The sequence below is a fragment of the Brachyistius frenatus genome, unplaced genomic scaffold (genome assembly GCF_029030835.1).
Source record: "Brachyistius frenatus isolate BFR_SWC_R1_liver_20210118 unplaced genomic scaffold, ASM2903083v1 Contig_19, whole genome shotgun sequence".
NCBI classification, from domain to species: Eukaryota; Metazoa; Chordata; class Actinopteri; family Embiotocidae; genus Brachyistius; species Brachyistius frenatus.
In genome coordinates, this window is record NW_027210618.1 from 4,602,819 (window position 1) to 4,617,589 (window position 14,771).

The 14,771-nt window shown below is 40.9% G+C and overlaps 3 protein-coding genes across 3 annotated transcripts in view; all 3 read left to right on the forward strand.

The window, feature by feature from the left end:
• The window catches only part of LOC138619135 (unconventional myosin-IXAa-like), a 134,514-nt gene extending 130,724 nt beyond the window's left edge, over positions 1–3,790 (forward strand). Inside the window, 2 exon segments of the mRNA XM_069695402.1 lie at positions 32–174; positions 890–3,790. Of these exon segments, the coding sequence (XP_069551503.1) occupies positions 32–174; positions 890–1,278 (532 nt within the window). The 3' untranslated portion in view covers positions 1,279–3,790.
• Positions 3,791–6,679: 2,889 nt separating this feature from the next.
• Positions 6,680–10,746, forward strand: LOC138619142 (DNA polymerase III PolC-type-like). The gene is made up of 3 exons (XM_069695415.1): positions 6,680–6,924; positions 7,071–7,122; positions 9,960–10,746. The coding sequence occupies exons 2-3, from the start codon at positions 7,071–7,073 to the stop codon at positions 10,484–10,486; spliced, it is 579 nt and encodes a 192-aa protein (XP_069551516.1). The 5' UTR covers positions 6,680–6,924; the 3' UTR covers positions 10,487–10,746.
• Positions 10,747–12,049: 1,303 nt separating this feature from the next.
• LOC138619141 (protein PML-like) lies at positions 12,050–14,246 on the forward strand. Its single transcript, XM_069695413.1, has 2 exons — positions 12,050–12,273; positions 13,196–14,246. Exons 1-2 carry the CDS (start codon positions 12,195–12,197, stop codon positions 13,792–13,794), a joined length of 678 nt encoding a protein of 225 aa, XP_069551514.1. The 5' UTR covers positions 12,050–12,194; the 3' UTR covers positions 13,795–14,246.
• The last annotated feature ends 525 nt before the right edge of the window (positions 14,247–14,771 follow it).

Here is a 14,771-nt window from a genome sequence, read left to right on the forward strand (position 1 = left end):
ACCACTCGAGCATCCATTTGTATATCTGCAGGGAGGAGCTGACGTACGAGATGTTGATATTGGAGCCGCGGGCATCCGATGACGAGACTCCTGAATCTGAGGCCTCCATCGGCACGGCGGACAGCTCTGAAAACATCACCATGGAGACCGAGGGAGCCACCTACGACCCCTCTGGTATGTGTGTGTGCATTTGTGTCGCTTCCTTGCCTTCTGTGATTGCAGCAGGTACTGGACTGAGAGTACTGCGAGAAACACAATTTATGTATGACCACAATCACCAAAGATTTTATTGCCTTTATTTCACATGAAGAATATAACTTGATTACTGTTTTTAAGTTTATGAAGTAATGGCTTATTTACTGCAGTTAAAGTCTGCTAAAACATAATCTGGTTTATGTGTTGATTTAACACATGGATTAATTCCCATAATTTGGCAGTAATTACATCAACTGATATGTATGGAATAATCTATCTATCTACTACCCATACTTTAACATTATTGAAATAATGTGGATAACTAAAACATAATCCTGGTTGGCAGAGCTATTACAGATGATAACTATACATTTTTTTTATATTTATAGAACTTTACTGTGGACAGAATTAGTTCAAATCCAGTGTCATAAAACACTTTTGGTTACATTTAACCACAGATATGCATCAAGATGAAAATCCACGTCAGGACTACTCTGGTCTGGAGCTCGATGATGCGTCACCTCAAAGTTTTTGTAGGAATAATATAAGCACTTATGATATTAGAAAACTGTCCAGTGTAAAACTGATAGCTGTATCAGCTATCAACTTCAATATGAATCTAGTTATAATGTTTTTAATCGATACTATACTTGTATAATGTGTCTCTAATAGCTGCTGCTGTCTCTCTCCACAGAGCACGGCACATACCGATCCAAAAAGTCGGAGGCAAAGAGCAGACGAGCTCTGCGCCGCCAGCCCGACTCCCAGGACTCAGCTGACTCCACATCCACCATCTCCTCCTCCTACCACCCCTCTTCCTCTCTCTCATCCAACGCCTCCGGTTCTCCGTCCCCACACTACCGGTTCCGCTCCTCCTCCTCCGGGCCCCTACTCACGTCCTGCGGGTTGGGGGCCCCGTTGGCGGAGGAGGAGGGGGGCAACAGAACAGGCAAGACACGCCACAGGCTCAGGCTGAGCCGCAGCTCACCACGCGAGCCGTCGGGAAGCCATCGGAGGGATTCGGACTTCGGCTCGGGGCCACAGCAGCTGGTTCTGTACGGCAGCAACGAGTTCATGGTGTGATGCCGAGGAAGGAAGGCACGCCGGGCGCCACCTGTTTGAGTGCAGGAGGGTGTGAGAGAGGGGGAGGAGGGAGAATCTGTGTTTGAACGAGGCCGGTCACAGGGGGAGCTTTATGCCCAGTGTAGCCTGCTGCCCCTCCTCGGTGCCCGCCCCCCTCCTCCCCCGGTCCAGTCAAAGCGGAGAGCTGTGGGAATAAAAGAGGACTGGAAATCTGACCCGGAGGAACAAAAACAGCAGAAGGTAATGGAAGATGACTGAATACTAATGTGAACGGCAGAAAGCTGGAGCAGAGTGAAGTGAAAAAACTCTGTGTGTTTGTTGATCCTCTGATCTGAGTGACCCCTGCTGGAGCACCAGGGGTCGGTCAGAGGAGAAGAAGGGCGGGACGGGTGGTGACACGCAGAAAAAAAAGAACACACCTGCAAAGCCAAATCTTACGGTGCCCCGTCTTTATTTTTTAGCATGTGGGCAGGTGGTAAAAACCACGCAGAAGAAATGTAGCCATACTGACTGAACTGGCGGACATTTTGTCTGTAACCAGCGCCAAGCTAAGTCTGCTTTTCACGTTTACACAGGACACACCAGCCAAGAGGCTGCATGCTTCTTCATCACGCTTTTTCCTAGACTTTTTTTTTCCTGAGATCTGTTACAGCTCTATGTTACATATTATTGTTATTATTATTATTATTATTATTATTATTATTATTATTATTATTATTACTATTATGTTACAGAGGAAAAACATGTACATAGAAAGAAAGTCCAGTGCTGCTTCTGGGTTGTCTGTTGTTGATATGTCTCTACTTCCTGTTTTGTAAAGTGAAGTGTCTGAAATTTAGGTTCCACTTTTGTTTCTGTGATGGTTTTGCTCAGTTTAGGCTTGTTTTTTTCTTTCTTTTCTTATTACACAATGAACAGAGAGTGCTTTGGGCGTACTCTTGAGAAATACTAAAAGGAAAATCTGCCGATCTGCGTGCAAACTCAACCTGAGGTGTCAACTGTCAGTCAGCCATAAGTGTTCTGTATCTGCCTCTGCCTGCAACCTTGTGTTTTTCCATCTGTTTCATTCAGAAACATCAGTGTTACTGCATCAGGACTTGAATTTTTTAATATATGTAATTGCTGTATTATACGTGTTGTTATTGATATCAAAGATGTCCTGCTTTTGTTATCAATATTATTTCTTTTCTTTTTTTTGTTCAGATGAAAGCCATTTGTTCTTTCCTGTCTATATTTGTGTGTGTGTGTGTGTGTGTGTCTGAATGGATGAATAATTCCTTCCATTGTTTCAGCTCCCACTTTGTGCATGTGTAGCCCTCCCTACAAACACATACACTTGTGTGTCCCCATAAATGTTCTTCATATAGGAGTGAAAAATATCTCTGCAACGTTCAAGTGACACTAAAACTGATGTAGGTTTTATTGCGCCTGCAGGGAAACTCTTGCACTCATCCACACACACTCGAACCGTCCATGATGTCCTCTGAGCCATGCAACATACTCTCTTCTTCTTCTACTTCACCATAAGAGTAGCTCTTCCATCCTTTCCTTCTCTCTCGGCTCTGGCTGTGAAAAGTAGCATTTAATCTGCCTGTTAACCAGACAAAAATAAGTAGCAACTAACTCAGACCGTCCACGTGTTTCTGCATATTCTTCCTCTCTTTCTGTCTCTGTCCATGCAGAAGGAAACAGTCGGTGTAATATTGAGTTTTGTGGGCCTCTACTCAGTAGCTTCACAGCAATGATGTCTCCGTAATAAAGCTGCAATATCTCCCCTTGCTTGCTGCGTCTTCGATCTCACCCACACAATCAGTCTTAATCAACTTTTCCTTCAAGCTGGAAGTCTCAGTGATGACTCTGCTGATCTCACTTTTAATGCAGGTGTGGAGACTTGCAGCATGGTTGTTTTTTTTTCTCTTTTAGACACGTTTCGATGAAAACTGTTTTCAGAGCTGAAAGGACAAAACTGATTCCTGTTCAAATATCTTTATATTTGATGGGAAGGTGTTTGTGGTGTTTGTCCAGGCTGTCCATATGGCATTCTGCAAAAGAAGAAAAAAAGAAAGAAAAGAAAAAAAAAAAGTGAATGTACCTGTCACTGGAAGGCATGCTCTGCTTTCTCTGGTTGTTTTTGCTCATCTTTTATACACAGTGTATGTACTATTTATGATCATGCTTTTGGGATGTACATTGGTTTAAAAGAATCTGTTCTAAAAGGTGTTATGAAAGGATATATTATCCTGTGTACGGTTCATTATCTACTATTAATCATGGCAACATTTTAACAGGCCACACTCGGCCAGTCATTTTTGTGCTACAAAGCAAAAAAAAAAAAGAAAAGCATTGTGTCTTGTCTGTCTGCGCCACTCTGGACATGGTTATGTATGTAAAAGGTGCAATTTGTGTTATATTTCTTTTTTTTAATGATATAAACATGTCTATGGTTGTAAGAAAAAAATACTTTATGGGGGAAAATTCATCTGCTTATTAAAAAAGCAAAACTGCAGCCAAACACGAATGAGTTGTGTAATCTTTTGCGTTTCGATAGAAATGCAGATTTGACTTTGAAAGTATGTTATTTTCAACATTTCAGTGTGTCTTCTTTAGGACAGCAAACCGGACAAGCAAGTGGTAAGATCTACGGTTTGGTGTGCTAAAGAAGACCAAAAGCCATAGACTGTAAAAGTGGTCATATCTTTAGGGTTTTATAAATGAGGCCAATGCGGACGTACCTAAAGTGCAACACCACGAGGGCCACTAGGGGTTGACTTCACAGAGGCTCTGGCTCCATGGAAACCCATCCAACTTCACTCATGAAATACAAAGTCAATAAATGAGTTCTACAAGTCATAATGACATCATTTGTTCATCTCACCCCTTCTTATTAGTTTTCTGTTGGTACATCTGAAAATATTTCAATCATTAATTAGATATTTGGCCTCAAAAAGTGGTGTGGATGAATGTCCGTTTGATTGACAGGCCTGTCGTGTAGTCAGGTTTCTGCTATGGGTGGGTGAAGCGTAGTGTCCTCAGCTTTCCAATTAGATCGAGTCAGATCCAACGATGGCTTTCCCCTAGCTCGTCCAAATATGATCGCTTATGAAATGCAGAACTGGAGGCTTCATAACGGCAGTTCACAAACCAATGGGTGACGGTGGTTTAACTGCAACTAAGAGGCCATCAAGCTCAAACTTTGAAAAACAACTACTGAGAACAGCCGTGCTCACACATGACGTAATCAGAGAGTTAATTATTTCATTATCTCAAGAGAACAAAGCTTGTTTTTCAAGGTAATGAAATACTCATAATCTTGACATAATTCCATTAAAAAAAAGTGCAAATTCTGCAGTTCTATGTACCATATACAGCGCATCTAGAAAGTATTCACAGCACTTCACTTTTTCCACATTGTTATGTTACAGCCTTATTTCAAAATTCAAAATTTCAAAATTATTATTTTTTTTCTAAAAATTCAACACACAATACCCCATAATGATGTGAAAAAAGTTGTTTTGAAATTTTTGCAAATCTATTAAAAATAAAAAACAAAAATATAACTCATACATAAGTATTCACACCATTTGCCATGACACTCAAAATTGAGCTCAGGTGCATCCTGTTTCCACTGATCATCCTTGAGATATTTCTACAACTTGATTGGAGTCCACTTGTGGTAAATTCAGTTGATTGGACATGATTTGGAAAGACACACACCGTCTATATAAGGTCCCACAGTTGACATTGCATGTCAGAGCACAAACCAAGACATGAAGTCCAAAGAATTGTCTGTAGACCTCTGAGACAGGATTGTATGGAGGCACAGATCTGGGGAAGGGTACAGAAAGATTTCTGCAGCATTGAAGGTCCCAATGAGCACAGTGGCCTCCATCATCCATAAATGGAAGAAGTTTGGAACCACCAGGACTCTTCCTAGAGTCGGCCGCCCGGCCAAACTGAGCGATCGGGGGAGAAGGGCCTCAGTCAGGGAGGTGACCAAGAACCCGATGGTCACTCTGACAGAGCTCCAACGTTGCTCTGTGAAGAGAGGAGAACCTTCCAGAAGGACAACCATCTCTGCAGCACTCCACCCAGCAGGCCTGTATGGTAGAGTGGACGGACGGAAGCCACTCCTCAGTAAAAGGCTCATGACAGCCCACCTGGAGTTTACCAAAAGGCACCTGAAGGACTGTCAGACCAGGAGAAACTAAATTCTCTGGTCTGATGAAACAAAGATTGAACTCTTTGGTCTGAATGCCAAGCGTCATGTCTGGAGGAAACCAGGCACCGCTCATCACCTGGCCAATACCATCTCTACGGTGAAGCATGGTGGTGGCAGCATCATGCTGTGGGGATGATTTTCAGCGGCAGGAACTGGGAGACTAGTCAGGATGGAGGGAAAGGTAAAAGCAGCAATGTACAGAGACATCCTTAATGAAAACATTCTCCAGAGCGCTCTGGACCTCAGACTGGGGCGAAGGTTCATCTTCCAACAGGACAACGACCCGAAGCACACAGCCAAGATAACAAAGGAGTGGCTTCGGGACAACTCGGTGAATGTCTTTGAGTGGCCCAGGCAGAGCCCAGACTTGAACCTGATTGAACATCTCTGGAGGGATCTGAAAATGTCTGTGCACCGACGCTCCCCATCCAACCTGATGGAGCTCGAGAGGTCCTGCAAAGAAGAACGGGAGAAACTGCCCAAGAATAGGAGCCAAGCTTGTAGCATCATACTCAAAAAGACTTGAGGTGGTAATTTCTGCCAAAGGTGCTTCAACAAAGTGTTGAGCAAAGGCTGTGAATACTTATGTACGTGTTATATTTTCATTCTTTATTTTTAATAGATTTGCAAACATTTTAAACAAACTTTTTTCACTTTGTCATTATGGGATATTGTGTGTAGAACTTTGAGGAAAAAAATTAATTTGATCCATTTTGGAATAAGGCTGTAACATAACAAAATGTGGAAAAAGTGAAGCGCTGTGAATACTTTCTGGATGCACTGTATAGTAACCTTTACAAATGTTGCTGGCTATTGGGTAAATAGATGGATGATGTTTTATATATCTATTTTTGAGCGTTTTTTCTTTCAGCAAATTTCTCATAGGATGACAATATTTTTACATTTCCTTATGTTTTTTTTCTGGCTGTTTTCATAGGAGACCAGTTTATTTATTTTTATTTAGATGTTTGTTTTATTTAACTTTAAAAAAAAAATCGTATTTCATTCATTTACAGTTTACTATTTTATTTTATTTGTTGGTTTTATTTTTAAATCTAAAGGCCACAAGTTTTGTCGTGCGTCAGCTGTGTTACCAAAACAAAAGCCTTCCCTTCCTGGGTCGAAAATGAAAGTGAACGAACAGCAGGGAAGATTCCACCTTCACAGAAAATATGTGTTTGCCTTGTGACGGCGGCACGTCGATAGACGACCAGAGCGATACAGGCGGGCGAGGAGGTGGTTCACCAGGACAAGAAGTAAAAAAACTGTTTCCATTCTACTAAAAGGAAAGTAGAATCCAGGGTGAAGTTATGAAATGCTGTGGTGGTGAATCACCTGCTGGTTCCTCCCCGGGCAGCTGATCAGATATAACTGACTTCACGTTAATCTGTCACACCGCTCAGCTGACGACCATCCAACCGCACACGGTAAATTGAACTCGCACTGTGGCTTTTGACTGCACATTCATTTGTTTCTCAACTCTGTTCTTTTAAATAGCGAATCTTCATGTTTAAACAATAACTATTTAAATTATCAAAGGACTCATGACGTGTTTTTATTTTAAATCCTGCAGATGTCTAATGACAGAACCATCGTTTTCTTTGACCTGGAGGCCACTGGATTAGGTAACTGTTAATCAATTCTCAATCATTCACACTGTGTTTACCATAATGAGGCCAGTGCTGTAATATGTAGCCTTTTAACAATCTTATAACACCAGGTCCACTTACAGGACTTTTTTAAGTAATATTCCAGAGCTTTCAGCCACATCTTGTTGCCTTAATTAAGATTGTATCTCTATATATTTTGATCAACCAGTCATTAGTTGAAGTTCTAACAGGTAGACAGCACTTAGGAAAGGATGATTGAATTTTTGTCTGATTTTTTAAAAAAATGTTTACTTTTAACTCTTTGTCTCATTTGAGGTCATTGGTTAAAGTACATAGACATTTACTGAAGTAAAAGTAACAAATACACAGTTTAGAAATACTCTGTTACAAAATAGGCCTACTAGATTACACATTTTACTAAACATAGGATGACGTGTTAGTGTTCAAATATATTTTTACACAGCCTACGAAAAACACTTTTATATTTACTTTATAAACAGCTGATGAATTTCAAATAACTCGTACCTTCAGCTTTAAATGAATGAAGCAAAAAATATGGTACAACATTTTCCTCTGCAATGCCGTAGTGTAGAATGTAGCAGAATGTTGGAATACTCAAGTACAAGTACCTCAAATGTGTACTTATATTAGAACTTGGATATAGCTGCTTTCTGCCACAGATTTTGATTCAACAGCCAACAAACCAACTTTTATATACGTGTTTCCTTCGTTGTGTCCCAGTAAAGCTATAAAACTACAGCTGATATTACGCATCATGTTTTATCAATCCAGTCTGACGGCTCCACCTGCCAACAGGCACGCATCAGGTGGAGTCTGTGATAAGAGGGGTGAGGGTGCATTTAAATTTCAGTTTTTATGGGTTTCTAATCTCAGAGTCAGACCTGTGTGTCCTCCAGCCCTCCTCCCAGAAATATCATGAGGAATGAAATCTTGCAGTTTGGTCAGAGCAGGGTGGAGTTATCGTGTTTACAGCCTTTGAACCAGTAACACGACAGCAGAGGGCTTCTTTGTGACCAAAACCACAAACAACGTGGAGTTGCATTTCCTCTGCTGCATTCAAGATGAAAGGTTTGACATACAGATTTAATTCTTAGAATTATTACACATTATAAATAGTATATTTGAACTTAAATACAGACTCCTGTGAGCTTGACTATGGCCACTTTGTGAAGCAGATGGCTGCAGGGCCACAGACCCCCAGGTACCCATTCAAATCAGTATTTGTATTTTAGCTATGGATGTAATGACCACGGGGCATTTTGAAGTTTTAAACTCACATGTGACATTTTTCTGTTTTTCCTGACATGTTGAATGCTAAATGATTGATCGATTAATTGAGAAAATTGGCAACAAATGAATCAGTACTGGAAATAAGCTGCAGCCTCTGGCTGTTGAGGAAGTCAATCAACATGACTGGTTCTGTCATAGTTAGGTTTCGAGCAACACTGCGGTTGAAACTGCATTTGTTTATTGGCGTGTGTGGGTGTGTGTGTGTGTGTGTGTGTGTGGGTGTGTGTGTGTGAAATGACTCAGTGGCTGCTCTTGTTCGTGTCACATATTCAAACATTCATAACAGGATTATTTGATGTGGTGTGAGTAAAAGTCACCTGATCACCGAGGCGTGTAGAGAAAACACAACAGTAGGTGTTAACATGTTTAACTGTAATTAAGTAGTTGGGAATAATAATGAACAGGTTGTATATTTCACAGTTGTGACTTGGAGGGTGTTATCTGCTGATCCCATGGCAACCTGACAACAAAATGTAATGACATGGAAAATAGCAATCATATATTTGCTTACATAGCAAATTTTGCTTTTCTGATTCTAATATGAGGAAATACACTTTCTGTTCCTCAGAATCCCTGCAGCTACTTCCCGAACATCCAACCAACATTTTTTTGCACTTTTACCTTAAATCAAACTCATTCTGAATAAAAATTAAGTCATTTTTTTGCTGTATAATATCTGCATTCTGTCTGAAGAACTCATGACCAAAACAACAGTTAAAATGTTTTTATTGATATCGCACAAAAAAAGACGCCCCAGTGTTTAAAGACCTTAAACCAGTTCCAGAACCAGTTCGTCTGATGCACCATTTAACCACAAATGTCTGACTACTCTGAAGACATTCCTGAGAAACATTCATACTGTTGAACTCTGTCGCCCACATGAAAAGTGATAGAAACTGCTATTGTGCTAAAAAGAGAAGTCCAAACCCGACATGTTTCTTGTCTGACCTCTCTCTACACATGATGCCGCTCTAATGAAGGAGAACCTGATACCACAATCAGTGGTATCAGGTTCTCCTTCTGTTCCTATAAGCTGCTAAATTGCACATCATGATCTGCCTAGAGCATGCTCAGTAGAGTCCTCGGGGGTTACGGAAACTATTTGACCAGCTGACAGACACTTCTGAAAAAGCCTAATGGCAACTTATGAAATTGCTTAGTTTCTCTTGTGTTTTCAGTCTTTATGTCGAGTTAACTGGCTGCTGGCATCAGTCTTATATTTCCTGAACAGATATAAGAGTCATATCAATCCTGTCTTCTAACGCTTGACTAGAATGGAGCAAATTGACATGTCAAACTATTGCTTTGAAATATATCAACTACCTCACTACAACTCAAACAAATTGATATTATTCATTACATATCTCCATGTTGCCCACCTCTTCATCACATTGTCTGACTGTGTATGGTAAGAAAAAACACCACAGCGAGCAGTTTTCACCAAAGATGCTGACAAAAGAACAAAGCTGCGTTATTTTATGTACTGCAACCTCTACTTATTTATATTGTCTTTTTCTCTCATCCTCCTTCTATACTTTCAGACACCAACGTGTGTGACATCATCCAGGTGGCAGCCATCTGTGGAGAGAGGGTCTTTAACGCCTACACCATTCCCCATAGAGCCCTCACCGAGAGTGCCACCCGGGTCACAGGCTTCACCGTCACAGCTGCTGGCCTGCTTCTCCACGGGTTACCTGTGGCCACCGTCCCTCTCGTCGACGCCCTCACCTCCTTCATCGCCTTCCTCCGCTCCTTCCAGCGCCCTGTGCTGCTGGCGGCCCACAGTGCAATGCGGTTCGATGCACCTGTGATCAAAAGAGTGCTGCGGCAATGCTCCCTGCACCAGGAGTTCAAGGAGGTGGTGTCTGGGTTTCTGGACACTTTCCCACTGAGCAAGAACCTGCATAGAAATCTGCGCAGTTACTCTCAGGAATCCATGGTCAGGCACTTCCTGGGAAAAGCCTACAGCGCTCATGATGCTGTGGAGGATGCCAGGATGTTGCAGGAGCTGTTCAATTCATGGAGTCCTAAGAGTCAGAGCATCTCCAAATGTGTCTACATGGTCTGAGTGTTTAAAAAAAAAAAAAAAAAAAAAAAAGCCTCCAAAAAGGACCTAGAAACAAATCTGGTGACAAAAATAATATTTAACAGTTAAAAATCTATCTTTGACTGTATTTGCAGTTTTGTTTCATTTTAATTTATTCAGTGTTTAGCTCTAGTTATTAAATGTTCTGTATCGTGTCTCATGTTGAACCCCTCTTTATTGTGAACTGTAGCACACTTCTCCCACATAAATCATTAAACTTTAATTTAATACTTTTACTGTTATTCTCGTGAAATATTATTTGTGCCAAATTTCAGCGATGATAGAGGAAGAAATCTCTTCATAGGCCGAAGCCTCAGTAGACCAGCATGCAGTGCAGCTGCGAAGCATGCTGTGTTTAGTTTAAAGAGACTCTGGACACCAGTCCAATGATGGTACTCTGCACAGCATTGTTGGAAGGGTAGGAAATTACAATGAGGTGAGGTAAATGGCTTTAAAAGCCTAATTGAGACTTTTAAATATGATTATAATATGTATCTAGTGGTTGATATGCTTCATATCATTAAATAAGAAGTGAACCTGTGTCTTAAATATGGAGGTTAATATGGAAGGCCTATAGTTTTGTGTCATAAATGTAAAACATCCATTAGTCAGTATCATACACAGCAGCATATCAACCAGAAAAAATGCTTTGTTGAACATGTACTTAATATACTATATTTGTGCTCCTCTGTTAAATACAGACTGAAGGTTGTATTTTTTTGTGTACCGTTTATGTTCACAAATCTAGTGTACAACAATCAAGCATTACAGCTTCAACAAACAAGTAGCGGGACAGAGACCAAAGTAATATCCATGAAAACATTGAAAAAAAATGTGTTCTACAAATAAAATAACACAAACAAATTAGAAAAGACCTTATAAATTACACAATTGTTGCTGGTGTTGCTTTTTGAAATTGGGAGACGATTTTAAAATACTGATATATGTTTACATAAAATGGTTCTTTTTTTCATATTTTAGACTGTAAAGATATAAGTAAGAAACAAGACCTTTAGCCCATTGCTAAACTGTACAGCCTACTGTATCCTGTATCCACTATAAAACAATTATAGATTAGGTAAAATGTACTTTTTCTTTATTAAAAAATATTTACAGCAATAATTAATATTGGTTTCTAACAAACTGCTCAAAGAAAATACAATAGGAGTACTGTTAATTCACTCAGCTTGTTTCCATATTTTTTATATTGTGGTTTTAATGTGTGCCTATTTGTCTCCTGTAGAGGGCAGCATTGTGCCTGAGACGCCTTTACATTTGCCATAGGAAGAGTGTTTAAAACGAAGACAAATTATATAGAGAGACTCGTGTCTTTATTGCGGGGTATAATCCTGACATTAGCCACCGTTTTGTTTTTTTTGTCGTCTGTGCATCTTTAGTGCGTTTTCTCACGCAATCTATGGTTTTCTCTTATGTTCCTCCTTAAACAGGCTTTTGTTTTGAAACTTTCGAGCTTCCGGTCACTGTCACTCTACTACGCAGGCGTAGTAAAACCACGAGGGAAAATCTGTACGGAGTTCAAACTGGTTTGTATCGACTAAATGTCACATGACGTAGATAAATCCGTACTGCCAGTGACTGCAGTCAGCCTCTGCTTCTTTTACTTTACCTAAACTCCGTGTCGCTGTCAGACTTAGATTTCGGAAACAAACCTTTATTTGGTCGTAGCGTGATGGAAACACCGGAGTCAGGCGGAGCTGGAAGCGCCGAGCAGCCGCTGGTTTTCTTTGACCTGGAAACAACTGGACTGGGTACGATAACTTAGTGATACAGGATTTATGATGGAAACATGTTAAGCAGGTGGAGTTTTATTTTATTTTTTTTTCGGTACAAAAAAAATGTACCGTCAGATAGGATGTTGGAAATGCTGCCCTCTTGAAGTTACAGTGACTTGAAAGGGACAACAATTAAAAAGTATCTTCTATCAGATCCATTTCCTGCGTTGCAATATGTGTTGACCCATCAGATTCTGTGACCTTCCCTGATATCTGTACCTTAACCATCTCACTCCTCCTGCCTAAATCAGAGACTGTATATATAATATGAAGTCCATAAAGGCTTCAACGTAACCAGCAGGTCACCACAACCTGATTGCTTTGTTGATTAGGAATTTGCCCCCCAAGAAAACAAACAAGGCAGAGCCCAGAGTGCCATGGCATAATCCTTATAGTCACTTTTAGCAAAGATGTGAAAGAGAAAAGTAGCAAAAATCTGAATATTGGCATGTGACCTAAATAGTTCATTGGTTGTTCAAATTGTTTTAGTGAGAGGCTGAGACAAACATACTGAGATGATATCATTTTGTTTACAGTCAAAGACTTTGTCATAGTGTGTCATCCTGTTACACCTCCAGTTTATTCAATCCATGTAGACAATGTTACAAATCACTGCGCCAGACTGTTTTACAGTGAATTCTTATATCGTTTTTGCATAAAGCGATGATTTGTCAGATGTTTCACTTCCTGAATTAGCGAAAAACATACAGTCTTATTTTATTTACCCACACTTGTCATCAATTGTTATATCACGATGGAGTGTGGATGATTGTGTATCATTGATTCAGGCTATTTTCATTTCCCATTTGCTCCTTTAACACCTGGAGTCTGTCGGATCCTCAAGGAAACTAACCCTCATCAGCTCATGCCTTCTTATCTGCATGTTTTATATCTGCAGGTCAGAAGTGTGAAATCGTCCAGCTGGCTGCAGTGAGTGGAGGCCACTCACTGAACCTCTACGTCATCCCTCGGTGTCGAATGGAGCGAGGAGCGTCCAAAGTGACGGGCTTCAGGGTGCGCAGACAGAGGCTGTACCTCCATCGCCAGCTTGTGCTCACCAACTCCCTCAGAGAGGTCCTGGTCGCCTTCATAGCTTTCCTTCACATGCTCAGGAACCCCCTTCTTGTTGGTCACAACATTCGCCGCTTCGACTGCCCGCTGCTGGTTCGAGCCCTCGATGAATTGGACCTGAGAGCAGAGTTTGAGTCTTCGGTCTCGGGCTATGTTGACACTCTACCGCTGGCTCGTGAGACGTTAAAGGACTGCGGCCTCCAGAGTTTCCGACAGGAGAACCTGGTCAGGGAGCTGGTGGGGTTGAACTACAAGGCCCATGATGCTTTGGAGGACGTGCGGGCATTACAGACACTATATAGTGTTCTTCAGCCCACGCCAGAGGTAATCTGCAGGCATAAGTTTACTCTGGACACCATGGACAACAAACCAGCCGTGGCAGCTGCCAAAGTACCCTGCAAGCTACCAGGACAGCGCCTCGTGTAGGAGCACTTCAGACAGACAGTGACGGTCACAGAGGACCACAGAGGACCACAGAGGACCACAAAGGAGAACATGATGCACTTTTACATCAACCTGCATCATAAAATGGAGACTTTGGAATGAATACTGTGAACAAACAAGCTCGTCTGGACACTGCTCTATACTTTCTATACTGTATTTGTTGGTGGATCAAATGCACGACCAAGTGGAGGAAAAGCACTTCACAGCCTGCTGTTGTATGTGTGCATCAGTTGAAAGGTGACGGACGCATACACACACAATGTGCGCACATCTGGAAGTGTCCCATTACTACTTACGGAAACCTCTGCAGGAGTCGTTTTAGGGTGTGACTCATTTATCCACGGGCCTCTAGCAGCAGACTGATACGATTTGAACTTATTGCACTTGATGATTTGATCAGAAATGTTTGGATCTGTTGCAGCGAAAGATTTCTGGCTCTTATTATATGTGAGCAGGAGTTTTCAGATTCTTGATGAAGTCCGGCTGCTGTTTGCTACCGTTCTTTGTCAGTACCAACAAACAGGCAGACAGTTCTACGTCCCACTTATTAAAAACAAGATTGAGATGTATGTTCACTCATTATAAATGCTAAAAATGTAGATAACAGTGGGAAGCTTGACTGGCAGTCATCACTATGTTTAGACTTTTGCTGACATAGTTTGAGTTAAGAAATTGTATGCATGGTTCATGTTCAATATGTTCTGCACAAAAGTTTTTATTTGAGGTAAATACATATATTTTTGCAGTATGTCCCAAATTGCTTAATACAGTAACTTAAGTCTTTAAGGGCTGTGAGACATGACTGAAAACAATATGGTAATATGAATGTTTGTTCCGGTATTATCTGCTCGTGCAGTGACACATTTTAACCAAAATACACCAACAATAATCAAACTGATGTTCAAAGCAATGAAGTGTTTTTGCTGTAGTCTTGTAAACATCAGATAAAACTCCTTACA

Bases quoted from the DNA above. Each gene is read 5' to 3' on its own strand.
- LOC138619142 (XM_069695415.1), top strand. From the start codon at position 7,071: ATGTCTAATGACAGAACCATCGTTTTCTTTGACCTGGAGGCCACTGGA. The intron at 7,123-9,959 runs GTAACTGTTAAT...CTATACTTTCAG, and splicing joins CCTGGAGGCCACTGGATTAG to ACACCAACGTGTGTGACATC.
- LOC138619141 (XM_069695413.1), top strand. From the start codon at position 12,195: ATGGAAACACCGGAGTCAGGCGGAGCTGGAAGCGCCGAGCAGCCGCTG. The intron at 12,274-13,195 runs GTACGATAACTT...TTATATCTGCAG, and splicing joins CCTGGAAACAACTGGACTGG to GTCAGAAGTGTGAAATCGTC.